At 43.5% G+C, this 27,345-nt stretch overlaps 1 protein-coding gene across 3 annotated transcripts in view; it reads left to right on the top strand.

Moving 5' to 3' along the window:
* Nucleotides 1–25,036, top strand: part of LOC121540194 (vesicle-associated membrane protein 4) — a 34,022-nt gene extending 8,986 nt beyond the window's left edge. For all 3 annotated transcript variants that reach the window (XM_041848879.2, XM_041848880.2, XM_041848878.2), the window contains 5 exons: nt 80–130; nt 9,522–9,622; nt 22,230–22,309; nt 22,400–22,451; nt 22,566–25,036. In XM_041848879.2, coding sequence (XP_041704813.1) covers nt 80–130; nt 9,522–9,622; nt 22,230–22,309; nt 22,400–22,451; nt 22,566–22,591 — 310 coding nt within the window. In that variant the 3' untranslated portion in view covers nt 22,592–25,036. The remainder of the gene's footprint in view (nt 1–79; nt 131–9,521; nt 9,623–22,229; nt 22,310–22,399; nt 22,452–22,565) is intronic.
* The last annotated feature ends 2,309 nt before the right edge of the window (nt 25,037–27,345 follow it).

Below are 27,345 nucleotides of genomic sequence, written 5' to 3'. Positions count from 1 at the left end.
TGCCTTCGAACAGAGCCCACATTGGGATGTAAGGCTGTGTATGTGGAGCCAACAGATTATCTGTATGCTTGTCTTTCAGGAGGGGACCAACTGGACCCAGATTTGGAGCCGGAAATGACAAAATCAGACAGTAAGTTTGTGTGTGTGTGCGTGAGTGCGTGTGTGTGTGTGTTTGGTGTGTGTCTGTGTGTGTGTGTGTGTGTGTTTGGGAGGGGTGCTTGAGTCATATTAGAAATTATAAACAAAATACGTAATTCCCTTGTTTCTTAATATTGAATTTCCTGCACCATTAACAAATATTTTTTTATGAGTTCTTTGGATTAATTATACACTGCTCAAAAAAATAAAGGGAACACTAAAATAACACATCCTAGATCTGAATGAATGAAATAATCTTATTAAATACTTTTTTCTTTACATAGTTGAATGTGCTGACAACAAAATCACACAAAAATTATCAATGGAAATCAAATGTATCAACCCATGGAGGTCTGGATTTGGAGTCACCCTCAAAATTAAAGTGGATAACCACAATACAGGCTGATCCAACTTTGATATAATGTCCTTAAAACAAGTCAAAATGAGGCTCAGTAGTGTGTGTGGCCTCCACGTGCCTGTATGACCTCCCTACAATGCCTGGGCATGCTCCTGATGAGGTGGCGGATGGTCTCCTGAGGGATCTCCTCCCAGACCTGGACTAAAGCATCCGCCAACTCCTGGACAGTCTGTGGTGCAACGTGGCGTTGGTGGATGGAGCGAGACATGATGCCCCAGATGTGCTCAATTGGATTCAGGTCTGGGGAACGGGCGGGCCAGTCCATAGCATCAATGCCTTCCTCTTGCAGGAACTGCTGACACACTCCAGCCACATGAGGTCTAGCATTGTCTTGCATTAGGAGGAACCCAGGGCCAACCGCACCAGCATATGGTCTCACAAGGGGTCTGAGGATCTCATCTCGGTACCTAATGGCAGTCAGGCTACCTCTGGCGAGCACATGGAGGGCTGTGCGGCCCCCCAAAGAAATGCCACCCCACACCATGACTGACCCACCGCCAAACTGGTCATGCTGGAGGATGTTGCAGGCAGCAGAACGTTCTCCACGGCGTCTCCAGACTGTCACGTCTGTCACATGTGCTCAGTGTGAACCTGCTTTCATCTGTGAAGAGCACAGGGCGCCAGTGGTGAACTTGCCAATCTTGGTGTTCTCTGGCAAATGCCAAACGTCCTGCACGGTGTTGGGCTGTAAGCACAACCCCCACCTGTGGACGTCGGGCCCTCATACCACCCTCATGGAGTCTGTTTCTGACCGTTTGAGCAGACACATGCACATTTGTGGCCTGCTGGAGGTCATTTTGCAGGGCTCTGGCAGTGCTCCTCCTGCTCCTCCTTGCACAAAGGCGGAGGTAGCAGTCCTGCTGCTGGGTTGTTGCCCTCCTACGGCCTCCTCCACGTCTCCTGTTGTACTGGCCTGTCTCCTGGTAGCGCCTCCATGCTCTGGACACTACGCTGACAGACACAGCAAACCTTCTTGCCACAGCTCGCATTGATGTGCCATCCTGGATGAGCTGCACTACCTGAGCCACTTGTGTGGGTTGTAGACTCCGTCTCTTGCTACCACTAGAGTGAAAGCACCGCCAGCATTCAAAAGTGACCAAAACATCAGCCAGGAAGCATAGGAACTGAGAAGTGGTCTGTGGTCACCACCTGCAAAACCAGTCCTTTATTGGGGGTGTCTTGCTAATTGCCTATAATTTCCACCTGTTGTCTATTCCATTTGCACAACAGCATGTGAAATGTATTGTCAATCAGTGTTGCTTCCTAAGTGGACAGTTTGATTTCACAGAAGTGTGATTGACTTGGAGTTACATTGTGTTGTTTAAGTGTTCCCTTTATTTTTTTGAGCAGTGTATTATTGAAGAACTACATGTGTTTCTGTGGAACTGCTGAACACAGTTGATTTTGATGGTTCTGGATACAATACTACTGCCTCCTTGTAGTACTGCCTCTTACTGGAACCGTCGCTGATTCCAAGGTAGAGTTCGTCTTTTGGGAAACAGGTGGTCTAGCGGTTGGTCTGAGGTTGGTCTAGTAGTCTACTGCATGTTTGTTCTCGAATCACAGACCCACCACTCTTCCTCTGTCCTGTTTATTGCTGTCTGCCTGTCTGTGTCTACCTGTCTGTGTCTATCTGCCTGTGTCTGTCTGTCTGTCTGTTCAGTAAAAATACAAAAGAGCGGTAATTTCCAGAGAGACAGAGGTCCCTTGGTACATCACGGATTTCTTGACGTAGCCGGTCAGGTCGGTGCCCTTGAGCCAGTGCTTGGTGAAGTCAAAGACCCCTCTTCTGGAGCTCTTGGAGGACAGCTTGGCACAGAACTCGCTATGTTTCTCCAGGCGGCTGGGATCAAAGCACCGGCCGCAGTGCTCACACGGCTTCAGCTTGAAGTTGGCAGCACTCATCCCAAATCAACGTTTCGTCTCCACCTGAATGAAGGAATTAGCCTAATTCGTTTATTAGTTTGGCAAATTTAAAATAGATTGAGTTTTCCTTATGAATACAACACTACACAGATTAAAATGGTCAAGGATAAAAATCACAGTCAACTGAGATTTTCCATTGTGGTCCTCCTCGTTATTAGATGGGCAAAGGAATGCACAGCTCAGGCAAGACTGTGCATTGGGCACTCTAAAGGCACTTTACATTTAATTAAATTGAAGAAAAAAATACATTATACAAATAGGCCTACTTATGATCACAACACTGAATTATATCAGCAGTAGACTAATTCCCCTCTCCGTCCTTCTTTTTCTCATTCTCTTCGTTCACTCTCTTCTTGACTTGGACCCACTCCTTGCTCACTTATCTTTACATTTTACATGTATTTTTTTTCATCTCACGTCTGCTTTGGCTTACTTGCCACGCTGCCCTCTTCTCAGTTTTTCATCGCCTCTTTCCTCCTCTCTTCCTCCTCTTCGTTATCACTTATCTTCCATAGGTCAGAATCCACCTTCATCTGGCTGATCTCCTGGATGTACTTCTCCACCTTCATCTGGCAGATCTCCTGGATGTACTTCTCCACCTTCATCTGGCAGACCTCCTGGATGTACTTCTCCACCTTCATCTGGCAGATCTCCTGGATGTACTTCTCCACCTTCATCTTGAACTGTTCCTTTGCTTTCTTCTCCTCCAAAGCCTGGGCCTCCATCTTGGCCCCACACTTCATCAGGTTCCATTCCTGGCTGACACTGATCAGCCTCCAGGTAGAAGACATCCCATACCATCCCATTGGGGCATGGCGGTAGATCCTGTACAGTTAGGGTCTGAGTTGAACTGAATGTGTTTCTTCACGATTTGCCCTCTGGTCCGACAGGCCGGAATAGCTCCTTCTTGGCATCATTGTTTGGCACAGTGACACTGGCTCTAGTGGGACACTTGGCTGCCTGGACAGCCTTCCAATGGCTTGGCGCTATGGAGGTAGATGTCTTTCACCACACAGGTTTGATCCCTCTTGGTCTGGATGAGTCGCAGTGGCTTCCAGATGTGAGGAAAAGTAGCCTTCCCTCTCTGCTGAGATGTTGGAGCTGCATTGACTCTTCCCATTGCAGAGGGCACTCTTCTTCTGCAGTACTGGGATTCTGGAGGGAGGATGTGGCTTCTTTTCCTCATTCTCAATCTTTTCCACAGCCTTCAAACTGGCAAGTTTAAATAAATACACAATGAGTAATGATAACTTGGCTATATACACGGTGTACCAGTACTGAGTCGATGTGCGGGGGTACGAGGTAATTGAGGTAGATATGTACATATAGGTAGGTGTAAAGTGACTAGGCAACAGGATAGATAAACAGTAGCAGCAGCCTATGTGATGAGTCAAAAGAGTTAGTGCAAAAAGGGTCAATGCAGATAGTCCGGTTAGCTATTTGGTTAACTATTTAGCAGTCTAATGGCTTGGGGGTAGAAGCTGTTCAGGGTCCTGTTGGTTCCAGACTTGGTGCATCGGTACCGCTTGCTGTGCGGTAGCAGAGAGAACAGTCTGTGACTTGGGTGGCTGGAGTCTTTGACAATTTTTAGGGCCTTCCTCTGACACCGCCTCGTATAGAGGTCCTGGATGGCAGGGAGCTCGACCCCAGTGATGCACTGGGCCGTTCACACTACACTCTGTAGCGCCTTTCAGTTGGATGCCATTCAGTTGGCAAACCAGTCAAGATGCTCTCAGTGGTGCAGCTGTATAACTTTTTAAGGTCTGTGGCCCTTGCTAAATCTTTTCAGCCTCCTGAGGGGGAAGAGGCATTGTCGTGCCTTCTTCACGACTGTGTTGGTGTGTGTGGACCATGTTCATTCTTTAGTGATGTGGACACTGAGGAACTTGAAGCTCTTGACCCGCTCCACTACAGCCCTGTCGATTTGGATGGGGGCGTGCTTGGCCTTTCGTTTTCTGTAGTCCACGATCAGCTCCTTTGTCTTGCTGACATTGAGGGAGAGATTGTTGTCCTGGCACCACACATGCCAGGTCACTGACCTCCTCCCTATAGGCTGTCTCTTTGTCGTCGGTGATTAGGCCTACCAACGTTGTGTCGTCAGCAAACTTAATGATGGTATTGGAGTCGTGCGAGGCCACACGGTCGTGGGTGAACAGGGAGTACAGGAGGGGACTAAGCATGCATGTGTTGAGGGTCAGCGTGGCAGATGTGTTGTTTCCTACCCTCACCATCAGGGTTTGGCTGTCAGGAAATCCAGAATCCAGTTGCAGAGGGAGCTGTTCAGTCCCAGGATCCTGAGCTTAGTGATGAGTGATGACTCTCAGCTGTGGGAGGGGCTACTCCTACAATTTAGCGCTGATTTTCTTAATTTTAGGCTCAAAAGAAGCGTGTCGTCCTCTTAAATGCCACTAGCCTGTCTGGGGACACGCACCACAGGTCTGGTGCGAGGAGCAGGAACGGGCCGGGCCGGACTGGGGACAAGCACCACAGGTCTGGTGCGAGGAGCAGGAACGGGCCGGGCCGGACTGGGGACACGCACCACTGGTCTGGTGCGAGGAGCAGGAACGGGCCGGGCCGGACTGGGAACACGCACCACTGGCCTGGTGCGGGGAGCAGGTACGGGGCGTACCGGGCTGGCAACACGCACCACTGGTTTGGTGCGAGGAGCAGGTACAGGCCGTACCGGACTGGATACACGCACCACTGGTTTGGTGCAGTGAGCAGGCACGAGCCGTGCCGGACTGGAGACATGCACCACTGGTTTGGTGCGGGGAGCCGGTACGGGCCGTACCGGACTGGGAACACGCACCACTGGCTTGGTGCGAGGAGCAGGCACGGACCTTACCGGACTGGGAGCACGCACCACTGCCTTGGTGCGAGGAGCAGGCACGGATCTTACCGGACTAGGAGCACGCACCACTGGCTTGGTGCGAGAAGCAGGCACTGGGAACCGGCGCTGGAGGTCTACAACTGTACCAGTCCTTTACTCTCTGCGCCCAATCCTCCTCCAGTGAGGACTCCTCCAGGGAGCCCCCACGAGTTAGGGAACAGAAACTCGTCGTCATCCTCCGACTCCTCAATGTAAAACTGTTCCCATTCCTGTTCCCATGGTCGTAGGGACTCAAACTGGAACCCCACCGGGTGCAGTGGTCGGGGCTCTTCTCTCTCGATCCTCGACCACCCCTTTAGCCCGCCATTTTTTTTTTCTTGGGGCTGCCTCTCGGCCTTCCTCCTCGGCCGGCGCCATCGGTGTCGCCGTTGCTCCTCTCTAACCCGGGCTTCCTCTGTCTGTTCCCAAGGACGGCGATCCATCCCAGCCTGGATCTCCTCCCATGTCCAAGATCCCTTACCATCCAGGATCTCCTCCCATGTCCAGGATGTCTGCTCCTGGCCACGCTGCTTGGTCCTCGTTTGGTGGGATCTTCTGTCACGATCGTTAAGAGACGGGTCGGACCAAGGTGCAGCGTGAAAAGCGTACATGTTTATTATATAGAATAAACATACAAAACAATGTGACATGAAAGTCCTATGGGCTATACAACAACCAGCCTACACAGAACAAGATCCCACAAACAAGGACTGCAACCAGGCTACTTAAGTATGATCCCCAATCAGAGACAACGAGTGACAGCTGCCTCTGATTGGGAATCATACCCGGCTAAACATAGAAGTATAACAACTAGAATCTAAACATAGATATACAACAACATAGAACTAAACATGCACACCCTGACTAAACTAACTAGAGTTCTAGAGGTCAGGGCGTGACAGTAAGTGTTTGTAGGCCAATTTTGAATCTGTAAATTGACTACATTAGCCATAATGAACATTGACTGGACATTTCAAATTACCATGGCTATTATCCATCACAATAGTAATATTAATTAATGCAACATGCAGCAATCCACGGTATAGAAGGGATAGTATCAACTGCACTGCTGTACTTATACTATATGATGGCCGTGTGTATTTTTTTTTGGCAGATCTCATGACCCGCTGCTCTTTTTTCCCTAACTCAAACTAACCCTCAAATCCTTTCAAATAATGCTGTCAAATAAAGCAATGTACATAATGAGTCAAATAGGCACTAGGCCTAAAACATAGGCAACAAACGTGAGCTGGTAGATTAGTCAGCCCACACTGCAGAGGTTAAAATTACACTCCCAGTTTGGATGTTTGAGGTGCGCAGCAGACATTCAGGACTAGGGTTGAATATTTTCCAGGTATTTTACAAATGTCCCATCCCAAGAATAAATCACGTTTCTCCTGGGTAACCCGGTATTTCCCGCCAAAACCGGAAGTGTCATTCAAAAGCATTATAAAGCATATAAATATGTCTGGATTTGATTAGAGCTTTGATCAGCATGAAAATTCTAACTTGATGCTACCTGAGCCTGATGAGCCCTACATTAATGACATTTAAACAGCCCAAATGATTGTGCCGTTATCCAATACATATATGATATAAGCTACTGCACATTACACGCGACAGAAAAACATAAAAGCCCATAGATGTACAGTTGAAGTCGGAAGTTTACATACACTGAGGTTGGAGTCATTAAAACTCATTTTTCAACCACTCCACAAATTTCTTGTTAACAAACTATAGTTTTGGCAAGTTGGTTAGGACATCTACTTTGTCCATGACACAAGTAATTTTTCCAACAATTGTTTACAGACAGATTATTTCACTTATAATTCACTGTATCACAATTACAGTGGGTCAGAAGTTTACATACACTAAGTTGACTGTGCCTTTAAACAGCTTGGAAAATTCCAGAAAATGATGTCATGGCTTTAGAAGCTTCGGATAGGCTAATTGACATCATTTGAGTCAATTGGAGGTGTACCTGTGGATGTATTTCAAGGCCTACCTTCAAACTCAGTGCCTCTTTCCTTGACATCATGGGAAAATCAAAAGATATCATCCAAGACCTCAGAAAAAAATGTGTAGACCTCCACAAGTCTGGTTCATCCTTGGGAGAAATTTCCAAACGCCTGAAGGTACCACGTTCATCTGTACAAACAATAGTACGCTAGTATAAACACCATGGGACCACGCAGCCGTCATACCGCTCAGGAAGGAGACACGTTCTGTCTCCTAGAGATGAACATACTTTGGTGCGAAAAGTGCAAATCAATCCCAGAACAACAGCAAAGGACCTTGTGAAGATGCTGGAGGAAACAGGTACAAGAGTATCTATATCCACAGTAAAACGAGTCCTATATCGACATAACCTGAATGGCCGCTCAGCAAGGAAAAAGCCACTGCTCCAAAACCGCCATAAAAAAGCCAGACTACGGTTTGCAACTGCACATGGGGACAAAGATCACACTTTTTGGAGAAATGTCCTCTGGTCTGATGAAACAAAAATAGAACTGTTTGGCTATAATGACCATCGTTATGTTTGGAGGAAAAAGGGGGTTGCTTGCAAGCCGAGGAACACCATCCCAACCGTGAAGCACGGGGGTGGCAGCATCATGCTGTGGGGGTGCTTTGCTGCAGGAGGGACTGGTGCACTTCACAAAATAGATGGCATCATGAGGAAGGAAAATTATGTGGATATATTAAAGCAACAACTCAAGACATCAGTCAGGAAGTTAAAGCTTGGTCGAAAATGGGTCTTCCAAATGGACAATGACCCCAAGCATACTTCCAAAGTTGTGGCAAAATGGCTTAAGGACAACAAAGTCAAGGTATTGGAGTGGCCATCACAAAGCCCTGACCTCATTCCTATAGAAAATGTGTGGGAAGAACTGAAAAAGCGTGTGCGAGCAAGGAGGCCTACAAACCTCACTCAGTTACACCAGCTCTGTCAGGAGGAATGGGCCAAAATTCACTCAACTTATTGTGGGAAGCTTGTGGAAGGCTACCCGAAATGTTTGACCCAAGTTAAACAATTTAAAGGCAATGCTACCAAATACTAATTGAGTGTATGTAAACTTCTGACCCACTGGGAATGTGATGAAAGAAGTAAAAGCTGAAATAAATAATTCTCTCTGCTATTATTCTGACATTTCACATTCTTAAAATAAAAAGTGGTGATCCTAACTGACCTAAGACAGGGAATTGTTACAACGATTAAATGTGAGGAATTGTGAAAAACTGAGTTTAAATGTATTTGGCTAAGGTGTATGTAAACTTCCGACTTCAACTGTACCTGTGTTGAACTGCTTTCCCTCATCTCATATTTAAACAGTACGTTTCCTTGAGAGGAAACGTATTACTCTACCCAATGAAATCATATAACACATCACTTGTGCGTGTGTGTGTGTGTGTGTGTGCTCCCCATACACCCCAGAGTTCCGAAAAAGAGCCCAGCCCACAGACTGTCTTGGTATTATGTAACAGTCTAATATGTAATGTGAGGATCATACATAATCATCAACCTGGTTTTTGATTTTCACTTTTTTCCAAAAGAGAGCAGAGAATGGTTTTTATATAAATTGAGGTTTTATTAGAGTAGACAGATGTTTTCAGAGCCATTGTTTGACTTGGTTCCAATCGCTGGCAGAGAAGAATACATGACTGCATTCCTCTGCACAGCAACACAGACCCTCTTTCTCTCTCCCCCACTCTCTCTCTCTCTCTCTCTCCTCCCTCTCTTCTTTCTCCTTCTGTCTGTGCCAGTTGTCTGTGTGAGGTGTGTGTCAGGGCATGCCATGCCAGGCTCAGTTGGGCCCAGATGAGGGGTGTGGTCCAGTACAGGTGTGGTCCAGAACCAGGTGTGTGTGGGAGAAAAGACAGGTGTTGGCAGCCAGGTGAGGGCTACAGCCACGTGTGATGGAGAGATTACCTGGGCAGGTCACTCTCAGGACAAACAAAACATCCTATTAGTCATTGCCTGCTCTGCTGGATACCATGTATCAGTCCAGAGAATAGGGTGTGTGTGTACTAAGTTGAAAAAAGCTGTGTGTGTTTGTGGGCTTGTGAATGTACACCAGTACCAGCCAACGAACTGCCCCACCTTCAACAGTGTTCACATTCTGTTTGTGTGTTGACCTTCACTTGTTTTTTTTCCCCTCTTCCCTCCCTCAGAGTTCAGTCGCAGGTTGATGAGGTCATTGATGTGATGCAGGAGAACATCTCCAAGGTGATCGACAGGGGAGAGAGACTGGAGGACCTGCAGGACAAGTCAGGTGAGACTCAAGTCCTTTTCAGATCTATATATTAATATCTACAGAACTAAGTGGCCTTGTGGTTAGTGTCTGCCCTGAGATTGGAAGGTTGGGAGTAAAAATGGGACCTTTGCTTGACACTCAGCATTAAGGAGATAGTTTGGGGTTAAAGCCCTGCGATAGACTAGCGTCCTGAGGGTGTACTTGTACATCAACTGCCTCATGCTACAAAAACAGAAACAGGACATAGGCTACTTACTTACTTACTTAATATGCACAGAATCTCTGACACGCCACCATCTCTAGAGACTATTATAAAAACACTGTAGACTCCAATCTTACAGTGCCCTCCACTATTATTGGCACCCCTGTTTAAGATGTGGTCTTCCAAAAATTCTCATTTTTTTTAAAGCAACATAGAACCCAAATGCAAAAAAAGAGAAAAATCCAACCTTTTATTTAAGTACATTACTTTGGTGGTAAAAAAAAAATCACACATTTAGAAGAAAAAAAAACTTGAAATCATGTGTCCCACAATTATTGGCACCCCTAACAATTCCGCTGAAAATGTTTATTGATTTTTTTTAAAATATATTTTTCTGTAGTTGCTAAAGTTGGTCAGGGTATCTAGGAACTTTTAATTAGTAATTCATGACTTCCTGTTTCCCTGGGGTATAAATATGATGTGACACAGAGGCCTAATTCTCTTACCCATTTGTCAACATGGCAAAGACAAGAGAACACACCATTCAAGTAAGGCAGATTTGTGTCGACCTTCATAAGTCAGGCAATGGCTACAAGAAAATAGCCACTCGCCTTAACTTGCCCGTATCTACAGTCAGAGGAATCATTAAGAAGTTTAAAACAACTGGAACAGTGACAAACAAGGCTGGAAGAGGTCCCAAGTTTATCTTGCCACAACGCACAGTGAGGAGGATGGTAAGAGAAGTAAAAAAAAGTCCTAAGCTCACTGTCACAGAATTGCATCAAAGAGTGGCATCTTGGGGTCACAAAGTCTCCAAAACAACCATCAGACGCTCTCTACATGCCAACAAGCTGTTTGGGAGGCATGCAAGGAAAAAGCATTTTCTCACTAACACTCACAAACGTAAATGTCTGGAGTTTGCTATGCGGCACTGGGACTTCAACTGGGATCGTGTGCTTTTTTTTTTTTTTTTTTATTTCACCTTTATTTAACCAGGTAAGCCAGTTGAGAACAGGTTCTCATTTACAACTGCGACCTGGCCAAGATAAAGCAAAGTAGTGCAATAAAAACAACACAGAGTTACATATGGGGTAAAAAACATAAAGTCAGAAATACAACAGAAAATATATATACAGTGTGTGCAAATGTAGCAAGTTATGGAGGTAAGGCAATAAATAGGCTATAGTGCAGAATAATTACAATAGTATTAACACTGGAATGCTAGATGTGCAAGAGATTATGTGCAAATAGAGATACTGGGGTGCAAAAGAGCAAAATAAATAACAATATAGGGATGAGGTAGTTGGGTGGGCTAATTTCAGATGGGCTGTGTACAGGTGCAGTGATCGGTAAGGTGCTCTGACAACTGATGCTTAAAGTTATTGAGGGAGATAAGAGTCTCCAGCTTCAGAGATTTTTGCAATTCGTTCCAGTCATTGGCAGCAGAGAACTGGAAGGAATGGCGGCCAAAGGAGGTGTTGGCTTTGGGAATGACCAGTGAGATATACCTGCTGGAGCGCAGACTACGGGTGGGTGCTGCTATGGTGACCAATGAGCTAAGATAAGGCGGGGATTTGCCTAGCAGTGATTTATAGATGGCCTGGAGCCAGTGGGTTTGACGACGAACATGTAGTGAGGACCAGCCAACAAGAGCGTACAGGTCACAGTGGTGGGTAGTGTATGGGGCTTTGGAGACAAAACGGATGGCACTGTGATAGACTACATCCAATTTGCTGAGTAGAGCTTTGGTCAGATGAGACTAAGATTGAGCTTTTTGGCAACAAACACTCTAAGTGGGTCTGGCGTAAATCAAAAGATGAGTATGCCGAAAAGCACCTCATGCCCACCGTGAAGTATGGTGGATGATCTGTGATGCTGTGGGCCTGTTTCTCTTCCAAAGGCCCTGGGAACCTTGTTAGGGTGCATGGCATTATGAACGCTTTGAACTACCAGGACATTTTAAATAAAAACCTGATGGCCTCTGCCAGAAAGCTGAAGATGGGTCGTCATTGGGTCTTTCAGCAGGATAATGATCCAAAACATGTGGCAAAATCTACACAAAAATGGTTCAGCAGTCACAAACTCAAGGTCCTCCCATGGCCATCTCAGTCCCCACACCTCAACCCAATCGAAAACCTGTGGGGCGAGCTAAAGAGGAGAGTGCATAAGAGAGGACCCAGGACACTGGATGATCTAGAAAGATTGTGCAAAGAAGAATGGTCAAAGATCCCTCTCTCTGTGTTCTCCAATCTTGTGAAATGTTATAGGAGGAGATTAAGTGCTGTCTTGTTGGCAAAAGGGGGTTGTACAAAGTATTAACATCAGGGGTGCCAATAATTGTGGGACACATGATTTCAAGTTCTTTTTTTTCTAAATGTGTGATTTTTTTTTTTTTTTACACCAAAGTAATGTACTTAAATAAAAGGTTGGATTTTTCTATTTTTTTTGCATTTGGGTTCTATGTTGTTTAAAAAAAAAAGGAGAATTTTTGGAAGTCCTCGACCACATCTTAAACAGGGGTGCCAATAATTGTGGAGGGCACTGTACATAAACAGGTCAGATAGGAAATTCCTCAGTGTGCCCTGCCGGACGTTTGTACAAGGAAGAAAACATTCCTGTTGGAAATGACCTGGAATTCTGACAGTTCCATTAGTCATCCTCTACAGGCGCTCAAATCCTGCTGGTAATTCCACTCAGTCACTCTGGAATGGGAATAGGGGAGATAAGACAAGGCTAACTGTCATTCCTGACTGCTCTTCTCTGGTTATCATGGATCGGAGCCAAATGTGGCGATGACATGCAGAACACACACACCAAATGCAGGGTTCAGATGGGCAGGTGTGGCAACTATAAAGGAAGTAAATGGAGTCTAGTCTGTACTGTAGTAATAGTGATTATGATTAGAGCTGTATTTAGTAAGGATGTTTTTCATCTGGGGCATTAAGGAGGTGTTAGATGATGTGCCCTGGCAAGATCGCTCAAGAGTGACTTCGAAATTGGATGTCTATCCATGTCCTGAGTAGGGCTGTGGCAGTCACGAAATTTAGTCAGCCGGTTATTGTCAAGCAAATAACTGTCGGTCTCACGGTAATTTACGTTAATTAACATAAACACAATCCATGTAATATAGCCTACACCTTCACAATAAATCCATTATTTATTTTAGACAGGTCTAAAGAAGCATGATATGAAGAAAATGTAGTCTATTTCAGAAGAACAGAATAGCATACTCTGAGTTATCTGACTATGCCAAATGGCTGTGGGCTACACTAGTTCATTTAGCAGACAAGATTTGCTTAGAATTCCGTGGCATTATTTTATATTATTTTATAGTATAAAGAATACAATTGAACAAAGCTGAATAAAATAGAAAGGATATTTTCTCCTAACGATTTGAGGAAGTACGCACATGCGGCTATTCTGTGTTGAGCGGTTAACAAAGAAATATATATTCCTACAGTGCCTTGCAAAAGTATTCATCCCCCTTGGCGTTTTTCCTATTTTGTTGCATTACAACCTGTAATTTAAATGGATTTTTATTTGGATTTCATGTAATGGACATGTCCAAAGTCCAAATTGGTGAAGTGAAATGAAAAAAAGTATTTGTTTCAAAAAATTCAAAAAAATTAATAATGGAAAAGTGGTGCGTGCATATGTATTCCCCCCTTTGCTATGAAGCCCCTAAATAAGATTTGGTGCAACCAATTACCTTCAGAAGTCACATAATTAGTTACATAACGTCCACCTGTGTGCAATCTAAGTGTCATATGATCTCAGTACATATACACCTGTTCTGAAAGGCCCCAGAGTTTGCAACACCACTAAGCAAGCGGCGCTCTCCAAACAGGTCAGGGACAAAGTTATGGAGAAGTACAGATCAGGGTTGGGTTATAAAAAAATATCAGAAACTTTGAACATCCCACGGAGCACCATTAAATCCATTCTAAAACAAATTGAAAGAATATGGCGCCAAACCTGCCAAGAGAGGGCCGCCCACCAAAACTCACGGACCAGGCAAGAAGGGCATTAATCAGAGGCAACAAAGAGACCAAAGATAACCCTGAAGGAGCTGCAAAGCTCCACAGCAGAGATTGGAGTATCTGTCCATAGGACCACTTTAAGCTGTACACTCCACAGAGCTGGGCTTTACGGAAGAGTGGCCAGAAAAAAGACATTGCTTAAAGAAAAAAAATAAGCAAACACGTTTGGTGTTCGCCCAAAGCCATGTGGGAGACTCCCCAAATATATGGAAGAAGGTACTCTGGTCAGTTAAGACTAAAATTGAGCTTTTTGGCCATCAAGGAAAACACTATATCTGGCGCAAACCCAACACCTCTCATCACCCCGAGAACACCATCCCCACAGTGAAGCATGGTGGTGGCAGCATCATGCTGTGGGGATGTTTTTCATCGGCAGGGACCGGGAAACTGGTCAGATTTGAAGGAATGATGAATGGCGCTAAATACAGGGAAATTCTTGTGGGAAACCTGTTTCAGTCTTTCAGAGATTTGAGACTGGGACGGAGGTTCACCTTCCAGCAGGACAATGACCCTAAGCATATTGCTAAAGCAACACTCAAGTGGTTTAAGGGGAAACATTTAAATGTCTTGGAATGGCCTAGTCAAAGCCCAGACCTCAATCCAATTGAGAATCTGTGGTATGACTTAAAGATTGCTGTACACCAGCAGAACCCATCCAACTTGAAGGAGCTGGAGCAGTTTTGCCTTGAAGAATGGGCAAAAATCCCAGTGGCTAGATGTGCCAAGCTTATAGAGACATACCCCAAGAGACTTGCAGCTGTAATTGCTGCAAAAGGTTTCTGTTTTTTTGTCTTATTTCTTGTTTGTTTCACAATAACAAATATTTTGCATCTTCAAAGTGGTAGGCATGTTGTGTAAATGAAATGATACAAACCCCCAAAATTCCATTTTAATTCCAGGATGTAAGGCAACAAAATAGGAAAAATGCTAGGGGGGTGAATACTTTCGCAAGCTACTGTATATGCGTAATTTAGAGTTATTCATGTAACTTTAGTTGTTCTACAAACGTTAGGCTATATGTTTAGATGTTTAATACATTGTAAGGCTGCATGATGCGACTAATGATGATTTGAAAAAAGTTGCTTGAAAGGCATGAGCTCTGCTTTGTTTTTTTGCGCAGGCTGTACACACCACATCAGTCACTCATTCACAATTTGTCAAGCACTTTGATAATGCCTTGAATTTCACAGTGGCATACCCTTTGTGTGGCCGTAATGCACCCTAAAAAAATCCATGCCTTTTGTGGCCGTTGTGCCCTACTCCCTGAGTGCTGCGCGCTCCATCACGTGATCGGGTCTTTCTCACAGGCTACAAGTGAAGACAGACACATCGGAGACGCAACTGCGCGCATCCTTATCCAATTCTGAGGTGCATATTGAAGATATTGGAAGAACTCCACATTTACTTTTCGTCAGCCAACAAGATGAGTAGGCATAACGAACAGCAAAAGCACTAGCCTATGTCAATCTACTATCCCCCATAGTACAAAAGTCGACCTATTCTATTCTGTGCGAGAAATAAATATTCCAAACATAGTCTGGGCCAGTTGTGGGATGCGATAGATCCCAAATTAATACAACCACTAGCATCAAAAAAATGTTTTTACGCAATGTGGCTGACGCAACAGATCAGAACGTTTAGCTTTAAAATGTTGATAAACTATTAGGCTATTTCTTCACATTATAAGCGCAGCAATGCACACATGGTAGTACAATATAATCGCGAATGTTCCATTAGCAGGAAAACACGTTATCAAAAGTGAATGCAAATGTGATTATGCATGTAATGCTTTTTATTATAAAGGTGCATTTTTATGGTGAAAATTATCTTCCCCAAACGTGAAACTCATGCGCTGTTTATGTATGCCAGTTAGACTCTACACCCCTTGTAAAGCGGATTAATTTACTTAATTTTAAGAAGTTATTTGGCCACTTTAGTTGTGATACAAACCTTATTAAAACATATAGGGCCATGGGCTAGTCTACATGAGGTGTGCGACTATGATTAGAAAAAGTCGCTAAAAAAAGGCATTGTTTCTTATGCTGGGCATCATTCTCAAGTGATAATATATAATTCACAAGTGATAGGCTAATATTGTCACCCATCAGACTATTCTGGTCCTCTGTAGCTCAGCTGGTAGAGCACGGCGCTTGTAACGCCAAGGTAGTGGGTTCGATCCCCGGGACCACCCATACACAAAAAAATAAATAAAAATAATAATAATAATGTATGCACGCATGACTGTAAGTCGCTTTGGATAAAAGCGTCTGCTAAATGGCATATTATTATATTATATTCTAGATTTCATCTTATCTTTACATATACAATACATTTGCATTGATGTCAGAGTGATTAGAGGGACAATAGAATGCTGAGTACCAGGCAGTTAGCAAGTTTGGTAGGCTACTAATGACCATCAGCAGCATCAGAGCTTGGAGAAGCCTAATTACTGTGACTAAACGGTCACATGGAATTTGACTGCCTTCATGACTCGTGACCGCCGGTGTGGCGGTTATACTGTCACCGTAACAGCCCTAACCGGTACCCCCTGTATATAGCCTCATTATTGTTATTTTATTGTGTTACTTTTTTTAAACTTTAGTTTATTTACTTAACATTTGATTTGATTATAATAAGAGCCTCTACTCTTCTGGGAAGTCATTCCACTAGATGTTGGAACATTGCTGCGGGGACTTGCTTCCATTCAGCCACAAGAGCATTAGTGAGGTCGGGCACTGATGTTGGGTGATTAGGCCTGGCTCGCAGTCTGTGTTCCAATTCATCCCAAAGGTGTTCGTTGGGGTTGAGGTCAGGGCTCTGTGCAGGCCAGTCAAGTTCATCCACACCGATCTCGACAAACCATTTCTGTATGGACCTCGCTTTTTGCACAGGGGCATTGTCATGCTGAAACAGGAAAGGGCCTTCCCCAAACTGTTGCCACAAAGTTGGAAGCACAGAATCGTCTAGAATGTAATTGTATGCTGTAGCGTTAATATTCCCATTCACTGGAACTAAGGGTCCTAGTCAGAACCATGAAAAACAGCCCAAGACCATTATTCCTCCTCCACCAAACTTTACAGTTGGCATTATGCATTGGGGCCGTTAGCGTTCTCCTGGCATCCGCCAAACCCAGATTTGTTTGTCAGACTGCCAGATGGTGAAGCGTGATTCATCACTCCAGAGAACGCGTTTCCACTGGCGGCGAGCTTTACACCACTCCAGCCGACGCTTGGCGTTGCACATTGGTGATCATAGGCTTGTGTGCGGCTGCTCGGCCATGGAAACCCATTTCATGAAGCTCCCGACGAACAGTTCTTGTGCTGACGTTGCTTCCAGAGGCAGTTTGGAACTCGGTAGTGAGTGTTGCAACCGAGGACAGGCGATTTTTACATGCTACACACTTCAGCACTCGGAGGTCCGGTTCTGTGAACTTGTGTGGCTTACCACTTTGTGGCTGAGCCGTTGTTGCTCCTAGACGTTTCCACTTCACAATAACAGCAGGGCATATTTTTTTTTAATGAACTGATTTGTTGGAAAGGTGGCATCCTATGACGGTGCCACTTTGAAAGTCACTGTGCTCTTCAGTAAGGCCATTCTACCGCCAATGTTTGTCTATGGAGATTGCATGGCTGTGTGCTCGATTTTATACACTTGTCAGCAACGGGTGTGGCTGAAATAGCTGAATCCACAAATTTGAAGGGGTGTCCACATACTTTTGTATATATAGTGTATATCCAAATAAGTGTTAAATTAGTTCTATATGTAATTATATGGCCACATGTAGGTAGCCTTTGCCTTGTGGTGTAGGACTAGCTGGTACAGGATTACAATGTTCTTATTAGCCGTCTATACGTAGTTAGCTAGTTATTGGCTGGAGCAGGTTCAGGTTCATTAACAACCACATAACAACAAGTTTCAAGTTTTTATTGTCACCTGCACAAGTACAGTGAAATGCCTTTCTTGCATTAGAGGAGAGGGGTTCGCCATGAGAAAAGGAGCTCTCTGCACGCTCAGCTCAGCAACTTTCATGTCCCTGCCAACACACAGAATGTCAAACAACTGTCTGACTCCAAACAGAAAGAGAGAGATTAAATAAAACTTCATTTATATATATATAGACATGGAGAGGCAGAAGGAACGAGTTTGTGTTTAGTGTTTTGCTTTGGCAACATTAGGTTGTCCCTGTTATACCAAAGTTTGTTTTGAATCTGAGTGAGTGAGGTTTGAGTTTATTTGATTTGATTTATTTTACCATTTTAAAACACAATACAACCACACATGGATACAGTACAATGCCATTAAAATCATAGAGGATGACCCAAAAAAGTCTTAAAACGTATTTCCATTGTGGTCCTCATGAAAATACATGAAAACAAAATACATCTCAAATACATCTCATCAATAAGGAGGAAACCGTAAAAGGAATAAAATATGTTACCATGTAACGTTCATTGAAAACAATTATACTTTCTTTAAGCCTGTGCAGTTTTAAAGCATTTTGCCCATAAACCATTTCTTTAGATGTATCTTAAATCTCCTTAGCGTAGGGATGGATTTTATATGGTTTGGTACCCCATTCCATTCCTCTGCACCCATGTTAAGGAATAGCTTTTTCCAGCCATGCTCCTATATCGCAACGGTCTGATATTGGCAACACTGGCTCCTGTCTCATGGCAATGAGAGTCTCTAATGAAATTAAAATAACCAGGAAGGTAACTGGGGGCAAGGTCATGTATAATTTAAAAAACCGTCAACAGTTTGATCTGCATCACCCGGAGATCAACTGGATGCCAGTTCAGTTCCCCGAAATTATTAGGACAAATGTGCATCCTAGGACTGAGCTTGAGTATAATTCGCATTAGTTTGTTTTGGGCCGTTTGAAGTTTGTACTTCAGATTTTTTGTTATGCCACTGAACCATGAGATACAAACATAGTGGCACTGTATCAGAGATGTTGCGAGGGTCCTCATAGTCTCTGTATCCAGGAACTTCACTACCCTTGCCAGGTACTTTGTCCTGGAGTGAACCTTCCCAATGACCTTCAGAGCCATGAGTTTACCTGTCATGTTGGTCCAGTTCAGATCCCAAGTATGTAACAGAGCATTTTTCATTCACCGCTACACCATTACATTTGACAGAGAAGTTGTAAGAGTTTCTCACTTTGTGTTTGGAACCAAACAGGATACATTATGTATTGCCTAAATGTTGTTGTCGGATAACCACTTACTGACTTTAGTCAGTTTGCTGCTTAGGGTCTTTTCAACGGTCTCCTGATTCTTATGTGAAACCAAGAGGGCAGAATCATCCGCATACAGGAACAGAGAGCATGAACAGGCAGAATCCATGTCATTTATGTAGAGCAAAAAAGGCCCCAAAATGCTCCCCTGGAGGACACCACATTTAATATCCTTAGCATCAGACAGTGTCCCGCACACATCCACCCTTTGTACACTATCAGTTAGGTATGACTTCAACCATAATAAGGAGTTGGTGCAAAAACCAATTACTTTCAGTTTGTACAGCAAAATATCATGGTTCACAGTATCAAATGCTTTTTGTAGGTCAAGCATGACCATACCACAGAAGTTGCCCTTGTCAATTTCTTACTTGATAAAGTATAGTAAACAAGTGTCGGTAGAATAGGATTGTCTAAAACCGGACTGAAGGTCATTATGAAATGTCATGGTCATCAATGTACTTTATGATCTGTTCATGGAGTGCTTTTTCTAAAAACCTTTGACAACACACTCAAGATTGACACTGGTCTGTAGTTCCCTTGTTCAACTTTGCTTCCTTTCTTGTATAAACGAACAACTCTTGTGGTACCTTTCCATGTTGAATGGAAAGGTTGATGATGTGTGTTACATAAGGTCCGATACGATCAGCAGCATCACTCAGGAATCTAGCTGGGATGTTATCCAGTCCTGTGGCTTTCTGTTTGTCTAGATCTTTAAGCATCTTTGTAACATCTGAAGTTGAAACCTGGGAAACTCCAAACTGTCCTTCGGAGATGCCGTTGGCTGAATAATAGATTTGAATATGATGGTTTCCTAAGGTGCCAGAGCATTCTGAGAGTTGGTCAACAAGGTTGCTGGCAATGGTGGTGAAAAACTCATTAAAATTATCAGCCACTTGTGCTCCGTCAAAGGTTACAGTACCATTGATGTTCAGTCCGATGCTGGTTGACTTTGTTTTTGGCTTGTTGCTAGTGCCTAGGTCCTTGAAAGTCTTCCAGAGCTCCCTGCGGTTGTTTTTATTGTCCTGCTCTTATAGAAGGACCGTTTCGCTTCATCAACCAGCCTTTGAACTGTATTCCTTAGGTGATTGTAATAAGTGAAGGAATCTGGCAGTTTTTACCTTTTAAAGTCTTTTAGAGCATTGTTTCTCATGGTGATGGAATGAAGGATTTCCCTGCTGATCCAGGGTTCTGTCCTTTGTTTCATCCTCATCACTTTTAGGGGTGCCAGCTTGTCCACAGTACTGAGAAATCTACCTTGGAAGAGTTCCCATGCTCTATCAACATCCTCACTTTCCATAACATCAGACCAGTCTACCTGTCCTAGCAGTTCATTCAATTGTTCTTTGTCATCGTTTTTGAGGGATCTGGTCCTGATGGTATTGTGACAATTTTACCAGGTTTTTGTTCACTTTCCTAGTGCAGTGTATATAAAAATGGTCACTCAATCCATATGCAATTACACCACTTTGGGATATCTTGTGATTATCTGATACCATAATGAGATAAATGGCAGTCTGACTGGTGTCACAGATTCTTGTGGGCTCATTTATCAATTGAGTCAAACAGAAAGTTTTGCCAAAGTTAGACAAGGCCTTATACAGGGGGCAGCTCATGTTTAGTACATCAGTATTTACATCACCCAGTAGAATCACTTCAGAGTTTAGAAAGTCACAGTAGGCAGTACACACATTTTCAAGGATTTCATAAAGGTCACTCTGGTCTGGAGGTCTATACAGAGCCCCTACCAATATTGGTTTGCTCTTAGGTAATATAGGTAGTTCTTAAGGCTGGTTTACAGTTGGTCTTTTGACATGTCTGGGGCGGTAGGTAGCTTAGTGGGTAAAAGTGTTGTGCCAGTAACCGAAAGGTTGCTGGTTCTAATCCCCGAGCCGACTAGGTGAAAAATCTGTTGATGTGCCCTTAAGCAAGGCACTTAACCCTAATTGCTCCTGTAAGTCGCTCTGGATAAGAGCGTCTGCTAAATGACTCAAATGTAAAATGTACTGTCTGTATGCAGTTGTCGCAGTGACCTCAAGGAACATTCTATTGTCGTCCGACATCAAACTTGACAGCCTCTGCATGACATCAGCAACCCGGTGCTCCAAATAGCATACTTGCTCTATTTGAACACCAATAAACCCATCTGTTTAAAAATGAATTTAGTACATTTCAACCTAGCAAGCTAGGGAACTAAAAGCAACTTTCTAAACAATGTTTTGGTTCGTTGCTAGCTTGTTAGCCAGTTCAAATCATGACCAGAGTATAGGGAAAGGGGGAGACCTAATCAGTTGTACAACTGAATGCATTCAACTGAAATGTGTCTTCCGCATTTAACCCAAACCCTCTGAATCAGAGAGGTGCGGGGGGCTGCCTTAATCGACGTCCACGTCATCGGCGCCCGGGGAACAGTGGGTTAACTACCTTGCTCAGGGGCAGAACGACAGATTTTTACCTTGTCAGTTTGGGGATTCGATCCAGCAACCTTTCTGTGACTGGCCCAATGCTCCTACCCACCAGGCTATAGCTAACAACGTCTAAACTTTAGCTACTTTTTATTCATTATTACAGGACAATAAACCCACCACAACAACCTCATTATTTACAAGGTAATGATGGCGAGCTTACTGAAAATAGCTTACGGCTGTGAGTGTGACGAAATAAAAGTAGGTCATGAATGTTTTAACACCTGCACCGTCTTGTCACAGATGGATTTGGTCTTGTTGCTGTAGCAGCCCAGTAACCACGACAACGGACATTGCGACAGTTGCAGAGACATGAACTTTTTTCTTGTCTGTGCAAAAAGGAAACCGACAAGTCTACAGACATTCCACCAGAGTATAAATTAAATGTCGTTTTGATCAGCGACACTTGTCACATTCTATTTGTCTACAGACGTGTCGTTAGACCAAGTATAAACCGCCCTTAAGTCATAGAAACAGAGGATACAACACACAGACAGCTCCTATCACATGCTGTTTACACGTTTTCTTCTGTTTTCTTCTCTGTGTCTCCCTGTCTCCCTGTCCCTGTCTCCCTGTCCCCCTCTTTCCTGTCTCCCTGTCTCCCTCTTCCCTGTCTGTCCCCACATCCCTTCATCTTGTCTCCCTGCACATGTGTGTATCCTGTGGTCATATGACCTTCCAGAGAGCCTATCAGACAACGCCTCAGCCTTCAGCAGCCGAGCCAAGCAGCTGCACCGGAGGATGTGGTGGAGAGATATAAAGGTGAGTCAATGTGTGTGTGTGTGCGTGCGTGTGCGTGCGTCAGTGTCTGTATCCATGACTTTGTGTAATGCTTGTTTCTGTCTTCCACAGATGAAGGCCATCATAGCTCTGGTGGTGGTCGTTCTGTTGCTTATCATCATCAGTGAGTATCAGCCTGAACAACACATTATTGTATTGGTCAAGAATATGACCACACTGATTCAACTCATAGCACTAAACAAGCAAATCTCTGTCTCTCCCTCTCTCTTTCTCTCAGTTCCAGTGATCTTGCGGTATCGCTAGTGTCTCGCCAGGATGAGGAAGAATCTCTCTCAATCCTTCTCCTCCTCCTCTTCCTCCCATTCTCCTGCACAAAGCCCTCCACATCAGCTAGGGGACACAACCCGCGCCAGCCTGCGTGGCTCTGGGTAGAAGTTGCCCCTAACCACAGATCTAGGATCAGCTCACTCTCTCCCAATGCTAACCTTTACCATTAGGATGGAAAACACAAAACTGACCTAAGATCAGTGTCTACTAGGGACCACTTCATCCTACTCTGTGAGTCAGGGCCAAGGGTGACACAGGAAGCATTACGTTGGTGTTACGTAAGGGTTGGGATTGCATCCCAAATTATACCTTATTTAGGGAATAGGGAATGCTGCCTGTGTCTCAGACGCCTAATCAAACTAAAGGAGAACTCCATTCAGTACATAGTACATATCAGCTAGTCATTAAGGTTACATTTCATATCATGTAGTCAGACTGATTCTAATGATAGTGAGACTTTCAGTCAATCTGTCTGCTCCAGTCAGTCAGTCCATCAGCAGCTTAGAAACAGGTTATACAGGACTTGTAGCACACCAAAATATTTGAAGACTATAAGAATGTAACCCCTACTACCACCACCACCTCCCATCTCACATGTTTAGAATGCTTTCAAGGTTAAACTGAAAATGAGGCAATGGCTAAATCTCAATACTCTACAGTGGCCTCCTCAACTTGTCTCCTTTCCTTCTTTTATTTTCTTCACCCAGTTTGATCTGACACTAGCAGGACTGGTTCTAGCCAGTGAGAGGAAGCCACTGTGGAATATTGGGACACAGTGTGTCCTACTGACATGTGTTACTGCTTGGCCACTGCTGATCTCATTTCCTGTTAGTAACGTTAGGCTAGCTGTCTCTCCAGATGGTTGAATTTTATTGTTATTGTTTCTGTGATGTTATTGAGTTCTGTTGGAAGATCAATGTGAAGCTTATGAATGTCTGCTGCTATTCCCATTACCCCTGAGGAGCTAAGGGACAGACACTGTTCATTCCACTGCAACTGCTGGAGGCTGGAGCTGTCTGGTACCACTGGTTTATTGTGTGCCTGCATGGGTGATTTTCCCAGTCTGCCCTTTATGCCGATTGCGTGCGCCCGGTATCCAAACATGCATGGCTTGTGATGTGGGTCACTGGTCGAGTGTGTGTAGCAAGCTACCTAGTTTAAATGTCAACAGTACTGCCACACCACAGTAGCATAACATTTGAATAACACTTGATAATACTTGATTTAGATCATCAATATTCGGTCTGGTTGGCTGACGTGCAGCAGCACTTTTATCATTTTTTTTTTTTATAGAATCATAGCCTTGGGAAGGGTGCTGGAGGTGCTGCAGCACCACTGATACATTGAAATAAATGTGCCAGAGTTATATAATTACAGCTGTCTGTTCAGAAAGAAATGTAATAATTCAGAATAGTCTACTACACCATGAGTAGGCCTATAATTTAGCCACAGAGGATCAATAGCTTCTTTTTTATATTTTTTAAATATCCTAGCTGTGGATTGTAGCCCAATAACAAGGCATAGGCTACAGCCGGGAACGCGCTGCAAATCTGCCAGGGAACAGCATGCAGACAAAACAGGCCTTTCGTAATATTTCAAATACAATCGTAGGAAAACACAGGTTGGAAAGCAAATGGCTCCTGCTGAAAAAAGAACACTAATCTGTCTGCTGTAGGATACCAAAATATTTTATCAACTTCCAAAAAAGGCAATTAAGCGAACATTGTTTACAAGAGAGAGATAGGCTTTTGGCATGAGCGCATCGGCCATCGCGGCGAGTGAGCTGCGCATCATTGCTCATTGGGTAAGTCAGTGAAACTGGAAACTTTTTTAAAGACTAATTTCCTCCTCATATTGTACAATATGTGTGTCTACACACACCTAGGCCTAGGCTATTGATGGATTCAAGACGAGGTCGTTTTTAATGATCTCAGTTTGTCAGTGTCAAGGTAGCCTGTCATTTCGATCATTTGTGCGGTATTTAAAAAAAGATTCTGCCAAAGTCTGCAGTCGTGTAGAATTGCATGAAATGCGTTTATAAAATGCCCAATTTTTCTTGCTTACAATTTGTGACGAGTGTGTTGTTGCAGAAATAAATAAGCCTATGCTCAAAACATTGTTTTATCGCAAATGAGGCAGTTAGTGTGTTTTTTTTCTTCATTTTGAGTACCTGCCCCCTGAAAGGTCTGTGCAAGGCCCCGGGTGTAACACTGCCTAATGTGAGAACAGCACAGTATCTAGCATAGCAGTATATACAATAACCCCTACATCATCATTCCTTTTTTAAATCTTTTTTTTAAATGTAATTTATTTTAGGTGTAAATATTGATCTATAATGATGTATTATACTCTGTCATTACATTGGCAAACTGTGAAATACTGTAATGTTTCTCTAACGTAATAAAATGATTTTAAAGAGTATCTGCATTGATCTGGATTTGACTGGAATGGACTAGTTTGGTCTTGTTGATGTGACATGGTTTAGTGGGGATGGGAGGAGAGGAGAGGAATGGATAAAGTGATGGGTGGATAGGGGAGGAGGAGAGGGGGGTGATTGTTGGGGCAAAAGAGTGGTTTGTGTGCCATTTTACCCCTCTGGGCTGGCATGTCAGAGATGTGTGTGTGTGTAGAAGGTATGTGCCACCATATGGGTGCCTGGTTTTCCGCTCAGCGAGCCAATAAGGCCTGCTGGTATTACTCTCTCACATCTCATTATCTGCCCTTTTTATTGGTGGCTTTCAAAGCCCTCTGATTTAATGGGCAGAACTAAGTCCCTGGTCTTAACCCAGAGTTATAATACTGTCCCTGCTGCTCCTCTCATCTCACTGCTACTATAACTGTTTACTACAGTACCTGGCACGCACTTATAAAGGTAGAGACAATGACTGAGTGGAAAGTTGTACAGTCATTGTATAGTTCAGGGGTTTTCAACCCCCCTATTATGTTAGCAAAAAAAAACAAAAAAAACAACAAAAAAACACGTCTTATCAGGTGAATGATAATGGCAAGTAGAAGTAATCAAAATTTTTAAAATGAATACATTTGGTAGACAGTTTCATTATTCTTGACTTCCCCACAGTTAATTGGAAGAGGAAGTGTAAACTCTAACATGTAAAGGTTCTGTATTTTGGCGGCGTAGAGAAAATGTTGCAGTTTCAAAGGTAATTTCCATCAATTCTATGTATTTTGCCATGTCTAATGCGGTGTGTTCACCTGCTAAAACATTATAACAAAATCAATGGGCATGTGCCCTGAGTGCTAATTTTTATGACATTTTGATTCTCCCTGACTCTAGCTTTTATTTGATTGTTAATTCTCAACAAATATTGTCAAATATTTCAGGCTTTTGTTTAACTTTATAATACACCAAATCTAATTTTCTTTCTAAGTCGTTGTTTTTCTGCTGTACTATTTTCTAATTCTTTATGGGTCTTCTTTTTCTTATGTGAAGAGTAAGACATGATACAACCATGCAGTGCTTTCGGAAAGTATTCAGACCCCTTCACTTTTTCCACATTTGGTTACGTTACAGCATTATTCTAAAATGTATTAAATAAAAAAAATTCCTCATCAATCTACACACAATACCCCAAAATGACGAAGCGAAAAAACAGGTTTTTAGAAAGTTTTGCATATGTATTAAAAATAAAAAACAGAAATACCTTATTTAGATAAGTATTCAGACCCTTTGCTATGAGACTCAGGTGCATTCTGTTTCCATTGATCATCCTTGATGAGGGAAAAAAAAAGTCAAGGGTTCAGAACACTTTCCGAATGCACTGTATTCATTCAGAAAGTATTCAGACCCCTTGACTTTTTCCACATTTTGTTACATTACATCCTTATTCTAAAATGGATTAAATAAATATAAATCCTCATCAATCTACACACAATACCCCATAATGACAAAGCGATAACAGGTTTTTAGACATTTTTGCAAATCTATTAAACATAAAAACAGAAATACCTTATTTACATAAGTATTCAGACCCTTTGCTATGAGACTCGGAGTTGAGCTCAGGTGCATCCTGTTTCCATTGATCATCCATGAGATGTTTCTACAACTTGATTGGATTCCACCTGTGGTAAATTCAATTGATTGGACATTATTTGGAAAGGCACACACCTGTCTATATAAGGTCCCACAATTGACAGTGCATGTCAGAGCAAAAACCAAGCTATGAGGTCGAAGGAATTGTCCGTAGAGCTCAGAGACAGGATTGTGTCAAGGATCAAATCTGGGGAAGGGTACCAAAAAATGTCTGCAGCATTAAAGGTCCCCAAGAACACAGTGGCCTCCATCATTCTTAAATTGAAGAAGTCTGAAACCACCAAGACTCTTCCTAGAGCTGGCCGCCCGGCCAAACTGAGCAATCGGGGGAGAAGGGCCTTGTTCAGGGAGGTGACCAAGAACCCGATGACAGAGCTCAAGAGTTCCTCTGTGGAGATGGGAGAACCTTCCAGAAGGACAACCATCTCTGCAGCACTCCACCAATCAGGCCTTTATGGTAGGGTGGCCAGACAGAAGCACTTCTCAGTAAAAGGCACATGACAGCCTGCTTGAAGTTTGCCAAAAGGCACCTAAAGACTCTCAAACCATGAGAAACAAGATTCTCTGGTCTGATGAAACCAAGATTAAACTCTTTGGCCTGAATGCCATGCGTCACGTCTGGAGGCAACCTGGCACCATCCCTACGGTGAAGCATGGTGGTGACAGCATCAGGCTGTGG

Source organism: Coregonus clupeaformis, chromosome 26 (assembly GCF_020615455.1).
Source record: "Coregonus clupeaformis isolate EN_2021a chromosome 26, ASM2061545v1, whole genome shotgun sequence".
NCBI classification, from domain to species: domain Eukaryota; kingdom Metazoa; phylum Chordata; class Actinopteri; order Salmoniformes; family Salmonidae; genus Coregonus; species Coregonus clupeaformis.
This window is presented reverse-complemented; position numbering and strand designations above follow the sequence as displayed.